Source organism: Arachis duranensis, chromosome 5 (assembly GCF_000817695.3).
Source record: "Arachis duranensis cultivar V14167 chromosome 5, aradu.V14167.gnm2.J7QH, whole genome shotgun sequence".
NCBI classification, from domain to species: domain Eukaryota; kingdom Viridiplantae; phylum Streptophyta; class Magnoliopsida; order Fabales; family Fabaceae; genus Arachis; species Arachis duranensis.
In genome coordinates, this window is record NC_029776.3 from 84,181,422 (window position 1) to 84,194,558 (window position 13,137).

At 33.0% G+C, this 13,137-nt stretch overlaps 2 protein-coding genes across 2 annotated transcripts; one reads left to right on the top strand and one right to left on the bottom strand.

Moving 5' to 3' along the window:
- Positions 1 to 1,001: 1,001 nt before the first annotated feature.
- On the bottom strand, positions 1,002 to 2,998 carry LOC107489985 (protein ROH1-like). The gene is made up of 2 exons (XM_016110759.3): positions 2,848 to 2,998; positions 1,002 to 2,593 (listed from the first exon to the last, which is right to left on the bottom strand). The coding sequence occupies exons 1-2, from the start codon at positions 2,875 to 2,877 to the stop codon at positions 1,400 to 1,402; spliced, it is 1,224 nt and encodes a 407-aa protein (XP_015966245.2). The 5' UTR covers positions 2,878 to 2,998; the 3' UTR covers positions 1,002 to 1,399.
- Positions 2,507 to 13,137, top strand: LOC107489986 (protein DETOXIFICATION 14-like). The gene is made up of 6 exons (XM_052261323.1): positions 2,507 to 3,264; positions 3,401 to 3,487; positions 3,742 to 3,980; positions 4,084 to 4,286; positions 12,324 to 12,392; positions 12,693 to 13,137. Exons 1-6 carry the CDS (start codon positions 2,876 to 2,878, stop codon positions 12,762 to 12,764), a joined length of 1,059 nt encoding a protein of 352 aa, XP_052117283.1. The 5' UTR covers positions 2,507 to 2,875; the 3' UTR covers positions 12,765 to 13,137.

Here is a 13,137-nt window from a genome sequence, read left to right on the forward strand (position 1 = left end):
GCAACGATTCCAAAGATGAAATACGTTTAAATATTCTGATATGAAAGACAAATTCAAAATGCAAAGAGATGATAGCAACAAGCCAACAACAAGAAGAAAAATTTTGTGCTATAACTACATCTACTAAGGCTGCATGTTTTGAAATGGTTCTCAAACTTACCAAACTTGCTGAATAAAGTGAATATAGTCAAAACCTGTAAATTATGACAAAATCCCTACTCTATAACTTTTGTCAATTTTTGGCATTCTACTGCTAATTTAATTTACGTTATTGAAATCACATTTCAATTTTGATTGTTATTTATCAGAGTTAATTATGGATGACAGGTTTCTGCAAAACATATAATGACTTTCACGTCTAGCTATACTGATATAAATAAAACCTCCAACTTAAGGAACTAAGTGTAAGGTATAATTATATTTTTTTCCGATCGGTATAACCTTTGTAGTAAGTGGGCATGTAGAAATCCAGGTATTTTGAGCTAGGCCCTCAAATTCGTTATCTAGTGCTGAGTGTTGACTGCTCTAGTGCTCCCTCCAAACTTTTGATTGCTGACTTTCACTAAAAAATGTGGATAATAATATATCACTGCACGTTTTCTGCTTAAAATATACGATCATCGTTGACATGTACATGGGAGGAAAACTTAACGAATTTTAGATCCAATCTTACCTCCCCTCTGACCTATTCAATGTAGTTCCTATGAAATTGTCATGCAACCACTGGTGATTAATAATATACCAATATATTATATACCATGCATCATTTCCGAATGTACTAGACAATTAGTACTAGCTCCTTTGGAACTGTAAAACTAAACGAGAAAAATATAAGTTAAAGTGAGCTTGTTAATAAGTGATATAATAAGGGGAAAACTTTTGCTTAATTTCTAGATGAATGCATGTCTTTCTTCCAACCCTAAGCAACATCTTTTTCGTCTTTTTCCTTTACACAACAGAACCGACCAGACCTTAAGAAGTTTTTAGTAAAGAATAGAAAATGGATTAATAAAGAATAGATAGAGCTAATTAAACAAGTAGTTTTTAGTAAATGCAGCCGCAGCCCGCAGGCATCCCCCTTAGAAGTAAAAGCAGCCCAAAAAGAAGAAGTTATAATGTTTATGTACAATGTAGGCAAATGCAGAGAGCAGCCTACCATAGACCATAGTTAATGAAACATTAAAACAATCCATTAAGAAGACCAACTTTGGAAATGACTAGGCTTTCCATACCTTGTAAAGAATTTTAAATTAACCCCCCACCCACAGAAACCAACCTCGTTGAACTTTCCATGTTGGTTCTGAAAGTGCTCTTCACAAAGGGGGATTCTTTTAAACAAGAAGAATAAGGGGAAAAAGAAAAGAGAGAGTGAAAAAGAGGGTGCAGTTATGGAAGTTGTTTAGGAAGTGGGTATATTCAATTTGGCAGCTTGGTCCAACACATGAAGGAACTCAGTTCTGGTCCTGACAACTCTATGGAAGACCTCTCTAATCTGCAGCTGCAATGGCTCCAACCCTTCCTCCATCTTCCGGCATATATCAGCCAACTCCTCCACCTGCGCCTTAACTTCCTCCAATTTGTCCGCCTCCGCAGGGAACTGGAATGAGTCCGCAAAATCAAGGAGCCATTGCGCAATCTTCTCCATCTTCTGCATCTCCTCCAACAGCCCCACCGTGCCTTTCTTCTCCTTCTTCTTCCACTCCTCGGAGATCCTCTCCTGAAGCGCAGTGATGGGCTGGGCCCAGCTCAAATTCCTAGGCATCTGGAAGTGGGTCCCAAGCCCATTCCTCTCCTGGCATGGAAGCGCTGCAACCAATGTCCACAGAACGAAAACCAAAACGGTGTTCATTATGAAAACAGGGAGGGCAAGGCCGGATGACTCGTTGCCACGTGGCGCTGCCAGGTTGGACGACATGGCGTGAATTTGCTTGGCGGCAGACCAGTTCTTGGGCATGGTCCAGGAGAGGGAGCGGAAGGGAGCAGCGGCAGAGCGATCCTTGTCCTTGTTGCCGCGACGGCCGAAGGAGCGGCTGCGCTCGGTGCCCTTGGTGATGCCGCCGTCCTTATCCTCGTGGAGCATGGCGCTGAGGAGAGCGGAGAGGGCCTTCTTGGCACGGCGGACCTGGCCGTCTCCGATGAGGGTCTGGTCGAGGGCAGAGAGGACGATTTCGGCGAGGCGCTGGATGTTCCTGAGGGAATCGATTCCGAAGGAGACGGCATTGCAGACGTCGAGAGACTTGATGATGCGGTCAAGGAGCTCAGGGAGGAGCTTGTCAAGAGGTGGCTTAGCGATCTGGAATGGGTCCCTTCCCATGAGGAGTACGGCCTTGAACTCTGCCTCGCAGCACAGAAACTCGTCTAGAAGCTTCCTCAGCCACCCGATGGACATGAATGCCTCCGGCTCATCCGTGCACGACAGCAGCTCCGCGAATCTCTCCGCTACGTGCCTCTGAAATAGCTCCATCTCCTCACACTCCGTGTCGTGGCTGCCGTCCATTGACATCGACATCACCTGGTTCCTTCTAATGCTTATTCTCCCCAGGAACGATCCCTGGTTGTGGTTGTTCTCCGTCGTCGCAGGCATCTTCTTCTTCTGAAAGAGAAACAGAAAGGAGGAAAGAAATAAGATTAGAGGTGTAAAGAAGAAGAGAGAACGCGGGAGTTATATAAATGGCCTATTTTTATGGTCAGAGGGAGTGCTGTCGTAAGACCAGACCGTTTCTCTTTTCTTTTTTTGGGTCTACGCTGATTCGGTATTCTCTCCTCTTCTTCCCGCAATGCCCTTCCCTTCTCTTCCTTTTTACAAACGTATGGTGCAGAAGAATTCAGGAAGCTAGGGAACTATACCTGCTGTGCAATCATCACTCTGATCATCATGCTGTTTAGTCAAGACCCTGCGATTTCTCATGCAGCAAGGGCCTACTGCATACACCTGATTCCTGCGCTCTTCGGCTACGCGGTACTTCAGTCCCTTATCCGTTACTTCCAGACTCAGAGTATGATCTTTCCCATGGTCTTCACTTCAATTGCATCTCTCTGTATGCATGTTCCTATTTGTTGGTTTCTCGTCTTTAAATCTGGGATGGGTCACGTTGGTGCCGCGTTAGCCATTGGAATTTCTTATTGGATCAATGTTATCGCTCTTGGTTTCTATATCCAGTATTCTTCGGCTTGTTCAAAAACCAAGATTGTGTTTTCTAGAAACGCTTTGCTTAGCATTGCAGAGTTCTTCCAATATGCTATCCCCTCTGGACTCATGTTTTGGTAAATATTGTTCATGTGACTAACCATTTTGTTTTGCATACCATGTGTTTGATAAAATGTCCTTCGTCTATTTTTTTTTGTTTTTTCTTCATATCATGAACCAATTTCAATGTTTTCATTTGTGTGTATGTGTTAGTTTTGAATGGTGGTCATTTGAGCTGCTTACGTTGCTTGCTGGACTCTTGCCTAATCCGCAACTCGAAACCTCGGTTCTTTCGGTCTGGTATGTGGAATTCAGTTGCTGAAGTAATATAACTCGAGATTTGATCTTCTCATTTGCATGAAACTCTTGCTTGCAACCTTAACATAACTACATTGCATTACTTCATTCCTTATGCTGTTGGAGCTTCTGCAAGGTTTGTAGCACTCTGTTGAATTCATTCTGATTATTAGCATTGCTCTTATGATGTTACCCACTAATCTGCTAAATTACAAGGTATATTTAAATATTTGCATGATCTACAATTTGTTTTTCAGTACAAGAGTTTCAAATGAATTAGGAGCAGGGAATCCAAAGTCAGCTCAAGGGGCGGTTAGAGTGGTTGTGATCATAGGCATTGCAGAGGCGTTCATTGTCAGCACTTTCTTCATCTTTTTCCGGAACATAGTAGGATATGCTTACAGCAATGATGAGGCAGTTGTGGACTATGTTGCTAGCATGGTTCCCCTTCTTTGCATGTCAGTTAGTGCAGATAGCATAATGGGAACACTTTCTGGTGAGTTTATTTCAATCTTGGTTTGCAGAAAAGAAACTTTGATTCGGATATGCAGCCATATATATAGCTTCAATTTTTTGTATGTGTATATATATACATGCAGGGGTTGCAAGAGGTGCAGGATTTCAGCAGATAGGAGCTTATGTAAATCTTGGAGCCTATTACCTTGTTGGGGTTCCTCTAGCGTTGTTCTTGGGATTTCATCAACCAAAAGCTAAAGGGCTTTGGATGGGAATGATATCAGGTTCATGTGTACAAGTAATCATTCTTGCTGTTGTAACAGCATTAACAGATTGGCAGAAAGAGGTTAGTTTGCTGTTATTGTGACTTATATTTCAATGTATTATTTTGTTCAAGCAAATAGAAACTTAGATCAGAAAAAATAAATTCTTAATCCTCATTTGATCATTTTCTCATGATAGAAATATTGGGGGAAATGAAAATCTATTTTAAATTTATCCCAGAATTTTTAGTTAAGGAGATCAGAGAACAGAAAATAAAAATTATTTAAGCAAAGTTTTTATTGATTTATTATATTTGAATTATGTAGAAGCAAAAAGATATGTTGATGTCTAACATTCTATATACACGTGTAAAATAATTTTATATTGGTAATGTATTAAAATTAAATTTATATATATATAACATTGGCTCTTAAACATATAGACAAATATACGTATTTGACCTATAATAGTATATATGCAAGAATATATATACTCAAAAGAATAGTAGTTGTGATATTATATTTATGGGTTTAGAAGGACACATAATAAATATAAAATAAATATATTAAAAATTTAAATTTTTATATTTTTCTTAAGACCCATGATAGACAAATTCTATATTTATATATTGCTAAATTATGTTGTGCAAATGAAATCAAATGTGCTAGAATAATATATAATACTAGACATAAATAATAATATGCATGGATGGGAGACAAAAGATAAGGATCACAAAGGATAGTGACAGGCAATTCCCTTTTATTTCAGTGAATTTATCTTTAGCAAAGCGTTGGTGTATGTCATATGAAACTTTGTAGAAATATTCAAACCACCACTAAAAAAACCACTTTTAACAATTATTTATTTTATTTTAATTTTAACAACAATACAAATAATTATTAATATATTTATTGGCACTTAAATATTAATCGTTTTATATTTTATTATTAAATAATTTTAGTGTTAATCATACAATTATTAATAAAAACTTTTTAATGATCACAAAAAATATATAATTGTCATTATAACATATAGTAATAACAGCAAAAATATAAGAATAATTATCCAAATTAGTTTTCAAAGATTTTAAAGTGGATATTTCAGTCATAAAAAAAATTAATACCCAAATCAATTCTCAAAGTTTTACTCCGACAGACAAATCAGTCTCCAGTTTAATTTTTGGCAAAGTAATTACCCAAATCAGTCCTTAAAAATTTTAAAAACAGATATTTTAGTCCAAAAAAAATTAATACACAGATCAATCCCCAATGTTTATTCTATTAGACATAACAGTCTTCCGTTATAATAATAATAATAATTTTATTTTATATTTTTTGGACGGAGAACTGTTATGTCTAATGGAATAAATATTGGGAATTGATCTGTGTATTAATTTTCTTTGAGGATTAAAATATCTGTTTTTAAAATCCTTGGAGACTGATTTGGGTAATTACTCTGTCGGAAAATAAATTGGGGACTGATTTGTCTGCCAGAGTAAAATCTTGAAGATTGATTTGGGTATTAATTTTTCTTAGGGACTAAAATATCCGCTTTTAAAATCCTTAGAGGTTGATTTGGGTAATTACTTAAAATATAATTATCGCAAAAATATAAACTAAATAAAATATATAATGATTATTATATTATTACCACAAAAATTTTTCTATTAAAAATAATTTTTATTATAATAAATAAATATTTTAAAAGTACATATAAAAAAAATTAAAATTCAATTTCTAAATTTTCTTTTTATTTTATAATACTTTTGGCCATTTATAAAACAAATCATAATAAATATTTACTTATCGTAAAATTACTAAATTTTTAATCACACTTAAAAAAATTATATCAAAATTTAATCTTTAAAATTTTTTATTATCTATATATATATTGAATATTCATATCAATTTTTAAATATTTTTGTAGTATCTTTCTCTAACAAATTTTAAAAGTTACTTTGTGTGTTTGTCCGCCACTTAATAATATTACTTTTTTTTGGGCTCCAACACCCTCATTTATTATAATAACCCCTTTCCTACTTGAAAGTGAGATTGTCATTTGTGAAACGACGGAATCTATTATTGCCTCATCATTCTCCTTGTCATTAATTGTGATATAATGATGAAAGCAGAATATTTCCTGCTTCACTTTACTTAGGACGGCTAATGTTGGGATTTTTCGATAAAATAAACAAATTTATATTTTTTAGATCTTATACTTTTATCATGATAAGGGACAGATGGGCTGATTTTTTTTTCTTTTATACGAAAAAATATTAATATTTTTATTAGAAATAGAATTATTTGGTGTAATTATAAGTGAGTGAATTTTGTAAGTAAAAAATTAATATGTGAATGTTACAATACGTATTATTGAATACAATTTCTACAATACTATAATGCACTTCAAATATCAATATTCAACCAAAACACTATTTTCATTTTCATATTAAAAATAATTTTCAAAATCAAATACAGAAAAGTAAAATCATTGGAGTTGATGTCTGAATTTTTATTTTTAAACCGAAAAAAGAAAACAAAATGTCCGGGCAATTTTAGTATTTAAAATATTAAAATTTCTATAAAGAAATAATTGTTATGGGTGATTTTTATTTTTAAAAGTATAAAAAAATTGTGGATATAATTTTTATTTTTTAAAAATTAATTTTTTTTAAAAAACAAATTGTGTGAATTCTGAAAAAACACACTCCCATACTTTTGTATATATGGTCATTTTCATGCTAATCAGTAATCACCATTAGCATTATCATATAAAAAATAACAGCCTAATACAGGAGTTGAAAGAATATTAATGTTGATCCTGGTAATGGGTTAGCTTTATTTATTTATTAATGTTTAAAAAATTTGCGTTAGTTTTATTTTTCTCGCTTTTTTTTAGAAAATTTTAAGGGTAAGTAATTTTAATTTATATTAATCAATAGTCTAATACTATATTTTTAGTTATTATTTTTAAATATTGTTAATTAATTTTTAATAAAAAACAATAAATAATTGGCTGCACTTTTTATAAGATTTTTTTAGTCGGAGCGAACTAGTTTAGTGTTAGAATAAATGACTAAACTATTGATATTTTATATTAAAATTGATTTCTTATTCAATTGTTTGGGTTTGATTTAGTTAGTTATATAATGGTTATTGAAATTAATATTACAAACTAGGAAGTGAATCTACAAATAGTTTTCTTTTTTCATATATGAATTCGTATGTTGCTAAACATATATAACAACATAATTATGTTATATATATATATATACTAAAAATTAATTATTAAAAACTATAATAGACAAATGAAGAAATATGAAAGATAAAACTAATTGGGACACGATTGTATCATTTAAGGGTTTATTACTCTTAATGTGTAAAAGATTTTACAGTTGACATAGATAACATACTCCATGTTTTTCTTTGTTCCAACGTAACTCTTCTAATCAACATACATATATCTCTTCATTCCTTGGCAAGAACTAATATAATATAGTGGAAAAGCATGCAACCATGCATATCTCTCATATCTACATGGCAAGAATCCATTTAGTTTGTGTTTTCATTTTTTACTTTTATTTTTAATATTTTTTATTTTTTAGATTTTACAAAAAAAAAGGTTAAAATTATAGAAACAATAAAATCTTGTTTTATATTTCTTCTATCTTTTATTTTTATTTTATTCACAAAATTTTAAAAATAAAAAATATTAAAAATAAAAATAAAAAATAATATAAAACGTCAACCAAATTCACCGCACCCTAAACTTTTAATATAACACACAACAAAATAATTCACCATTAATAAGCTACCTACCTACTCAATAAACATCAAATACTTCAGCCATGGATCTTATATGATCGACATGGTCAGTTTACCAAGAAATAAGAAATTGATCATCAAAAAACTTTATTATATATGATGATAAATAGAATGGTTGTGCATGTACAATTGTTACCTACCTGTTGTGGAAAACGAACCGGATTATATATATTCATCATCATCCAAAATCAATATATATAGACTTGTATTAATAACATGTATATACAATAGAAAGAAAAGGAAAAGAGAAGAACCACTAGAAATCATTGGAATGGGCGGTTTTGGGAAGACACCTATTCGACTAGGCTCATCCCAAACCGCCCATTCCTACAATTTCTAATAGTTCAATCTCTCATTCCTTACTCTCCTCCTTATAATTTTTTTTTTAATTTCACTCAAACTTGTGTATTAGAATTCATCTCTTAGCTTCTCTTTTTATAGGCATCTCAACCCACCATGCCCTTGACACATTGTAATATTGAAGCCTATGGGAGGCAAATTTGTCTTTTTAGAAAGGCTTTAAATTAAAGAACAAATGCTAGCTTAGGTGTTGCGTATGAAAAACTAGTGGGGAACTCGAATAAAAAGTAATAAAGTGGGAAATAGGGACGAATAATCAGGCAAAATTTAGGGTTATTCCTAAAATCACTTAATTGTTCTTGTTCCTTAATGTGTCACTAACACAAATGGAATCCTTTGGCGTTTTACCAAAGATTTTTTCATTGCAAATCACTTTTTTATTGCCCTTCCACATCTATCCATTTTTTTGAACAGGACATCTATCCACTTTTAAGCAGAGATTCTTTTAATGTTTTTTAGTGTTGTTTTCTTAGTGTTTTACCTCTAATTAAATTTGAATTTGAAATAACGAAGATTATTTCACAAATATTATTTTTTTTTCTCTGTAAAATTAGTTGTCCAAAAATTTAAATAATAAAAAAAATATTATTAGTAGTTATATTTCTAATATGATGTTCTTTGACGCAAAAGTTTTTTTAATTTATTTGTATAATTTTTTTTTGTTTTATGCTAATTGTTTTTTCGTTTTTGTAAAGACTAAAGAGTAACAGTGATTCAACTTAGACTTTTTTGTGTTAGAAATTTAGATATCATCTTATGAATTTATTTTGAAAAAAAAAATTTAAGTTTATAAGAAGAAAGACAAAAATAGTAACATTTTTAACACCAAAAAATAAATAGTATCTTTGCATGTAATTAATAATCATATGTGTTGTTAAGCGCAACATATATAGAAAATAAGAGATGGAATTTGCATTGATGTGAGAGTAAAACTTTAATATATAATAATTCTTTTTTCAAAGCAAATGTGTGTAAGATCAAACCACCAAGCTAGGCTTATTGGTTCCTTATGGCCAAATTTCTTTTGTGAAGAAGCTTAGTGTCAAAGATGATGATTACTAAAATCAAACAACTTGATGCTATTATTATTTGTTGATATAAATATTCCAAATTAAAGGGGCATACATTATATTATTGTTCTACTATGCCAAATTATTTCAAACATATAACGATAAATTAAAGGTTTCCCATACTTATTAATTTCTTATAGTATAAGCCAAAGTCTCTCAAGCAGCTGATGTTAAAGGAAAAGGGTAGCTTCCACAAGTCACTGCAATAAAAAATACCAAATGTTAAAATTGGAAAGAAATAAAATATGGAGGAAAATAAATTATACGAGTAGGAGCATTTTTATATATATATAATAAAAATTTGGGTATTCAACATAGTTAGAGTTAATTAAGACATATTTCAAAATTCTCTGAGTGTTTATACAGATTTTGTAGCATATATCTTTTTATATATTAATAAAATTTTGGTGTAATACTCAGTTATTAAATTTTGTGATGTTTTTGAAAATTTTAGGAGCGGAATATTTTTTTTTCATGTATTGACAATACACTTCAATTTTAAAAAATATTTCAAAATCTAATAAGTAATGTTACATCAAAATTTTACCAATATCTAAAAAAGTTAGCCGATTTTGTATTCCATAATCCGAGGTTTTGTTATTTTACCATCAAATTTTAAAAATTTGTTAATTACTATATATATAACAATAATAACAATGATGGTTCTCTCTCACCTTGGGGTGAAAATAGTTGTAAGGAAATGCATCTTTAATTAGAAAGCAAATAACGGGGCTGCTGCATTGTTTGAAATTGATGATGATGATGATCATATGATATATATGTCATCATCTCATTAATAATATTATTATTTAGTTGATTATTAGATAATGGAAGAAATTGAGGCAACATATTCATCTGAGATGGCAAATAATATTGCATCATGTTAGATAATTGATCTGACGGCACATTTGTGTCCTGCATCATCATCATTGATTGATCGGACGCCAGATATGAACTCTGCATCAATGTCTCAGATTCATGTTGAGGAGCATATTGTTGGTTTCCTAACACCATTTCCTATATATATATAACGGGAAGGGAAAAAAAAGTAGCCATTAAAAAATAAATAAATTAAATTAGTTAAAATACCAATGTTATACAACATTAAATTTAATTTCCTCTAATGTATATATAATATATACTCAACCCCGTATTCATCTTCATAGAATAACCATTTTCCATGAAACCAGCAGTAGAATGAGATTTTGATAGGATTCCATAATAATTCACTTCCTGTTTTTTGTAAGTATATACCGTAGCTTCAAGTTAGAACTTAGATATACTATAGAAAAAATATATGAACCAAAAGATTATTAGCCAAAAACTAAATAAAATCATATTAATTTATATTAATAATTAATTTTAAATTTTTTAAATTTAAAATTTAAAAAATTTAAAATTAATTAAGTAAACCTAATTAAAACCTATAAAAGTCTTTCTCTTCTCTCTCACATTAACCTACCCACCTCCAACAATCATACACACATACCTCTCTCTCACCAATGCTGCTGGAAGCGCCGACCACTTCCATGCTCTCCGCGACCCTCAACAAGTGCATCCAACACGAAGTCCACCTTCGACTTCGTCACCGACGCCGGAGACTGACGTCCTGGTTCTTGATTTGGTCCAACAAGTCTTTGATTTCAACCGGCTCGCAACCCAGTACCTGAACCAGGTGTGGAAGGTCCACAAACTCTCCCTCCACGTCACGTTCTAGTTGAGGAAGGAACAAGGAGAGTGCAAGAAGTCGAGCGGAGACAGTGAAAAAGGTGAAAACCGAAATGTTGGAAACAACATCCTTACATGCTTCAAATGCTTGCGTACAAAATATGTCCATGATAAACGCTTGTGGCTTGTTTGACAATTGATTTAGTACTTTGTTCAGACATTTTAAACTTTCATTTGTGTTGATACAAAGGTGGGTTACGCCCGGAGTTTCGCTATTGACCAAATTGGATATATCAATGGTTGGGAGGTCAACAATGTCAAAATGGGGTGGAAGGTTTGGTGAGTGAAGAAGACTGTTTTGAGCTGAAGAAGCTTCAGTGGTGATGTTGAAGAATGTGACATGGAAGTCATGGTTGGTCACAAGGATCTTTGCTAGCTCAAAGAGAGGTGTGACATGGCCTAGACCTGGACTAGGGAGAAAGCCAACATGCGATCTTTCGGGTGTGAATTGAGCTTCCACTTTATGAAAAATTGCTATTTGTCAGTATTAATTATAAAAAACATTCATTTAATAAGAAAAAAAACATCCTAATACTTAACAAAAGAAACATTCAATTATATTTTAGCAAAAATAATTAAATATAAAAGAATATCCATTTAGTATGAAAAATAAACATTCTAATACTTAACAGAAGAAACATATATATATATATATATATATATTAACTAGTAGAGATTTTGAATTCACCCAAAGATATTTGGCTAGTTTTTTGCTAATACGCTTTTGGTTCCCTAGCATTGCTCTATACTATAATATAATCTGAATACAATAAATAAACTTGAATAACTGCATAAGTTCCCTCAGTTAATAAATTTTGCAGGATTTTTTATTTAACTAAATAAAATAAATCTAATAATTATCAAAATAAATAATTTAAAAAATATTTACGAATTTAAATACTTTAGTCTTATCTCGTTTACAGTGTAAACGAGATAAGACACGTCAGCTGAACCACGACTATTTCGTTTACACTGTAAATGAGATAGACTGTAAACGAGATAAGGCCGTACCGCACCTATAAGTATAAGTCGTTTATAGCGTGTCTCTGGTCCCCATTTTGACTTAGTCAACCTCTTTCTCCCATCTTTTTACTTTTTCATACCATATTTGAGACTAATACGATGATGGCACGCCAGGCGGAGAACGACGGAGACATCAACAGACTGAACGAGACGTCGCACTACGTCGGGGCGGTCGACTTCAAGGTTAGTTGCGTTCTGTTTGGTTAATTTAAGTATGTGAATATTGTTAGGGTAGTCTCGTAGTAACAAGCACTGAGTAAAATGCTTTAGGAATTGGTCTGTAGGATGAATTTAGAATTGTATTTGCTTGTGTAAGATTGTTATGACTTAATTAGGATTTGCTTACTGGCATATGTAATTTAGAGACATGTGTAGACTAGAAACATGAAAGTATGTTCTTAAATAGAAGTAGCTCTATGTTCTTAAGTAAACTACAAAAATTTATGATTATCTCTTTATAAGTTATTTTTTTTAATTCCGCAGAGGCCTCGCCTTCTACTGCTCCGCGAGTCAGCTATACCCTTCCTCCACCGGACGCCATCGTCCCGTATCTGACTGAGGCCGGATTCGGCGACACGGTGCCCCTCAGGGACTTCACTTTTGACAATTCCCTAATTTCGACACTCGTAGAGCGATGGCGTCCGGAGGCGCACACGTTTCATCTCCCGTGGGGTGAGGTCACCATCACCCTGCAGGACATTGCGTACCACCTAGGCCTAGGCGCACACGGGAACCTCGTTGGGGGTGCCTTCGTGACTTCAGTAGATGGTACCAGACGGAGACGTGGGCCATGGTGGAGCAGCTACTTGGTGCTAGGCCTTCAGTGGCGGTACAGCAGGCTGCGCAGAAGAAGGAGTCCTTCACGCTGAAGCTAGGGGTGGCAGGAGTACCCGAACCTGCGGGTACCCGCCCTGCCCCTACCCGATCG

Coding starts and splice junctions, on each gene's coding strand:
- LOC107489986 (XM_052261323.1), top strand. CDS start 2,876: ATGCTGTTTAGTCAAGACCCTGCGATTTCTCATGCAGCAAGGGCCTAC. Junction 3,981..4,083: donor CATAATGGGAACACTTTCTG/GTGAGTTTATTT, acceptor ATATACATGCAG/GGGTTGCAAGAGGTGCAGGA. Junction 4,287..12,323: donor TAACAGATTGGCAGAAAGAG/GTTAGTTTGCTG, acceptor ATGGCACGCCAG/GCGGAGAACGACGGAGACAT.
- LOC107489985 (XM_016110759.3), bottom strand. CDS start 2,877: ATGATGATCAGAGTGATGATTGCACAGCAG. Junction 2,594..2,847: donor GAGTGATGATTGCACAGCAG/GTATAGTTCCCT, acceptor TTTCTCTTTCAG/AAGAAGAAGATGCCTGCGAC.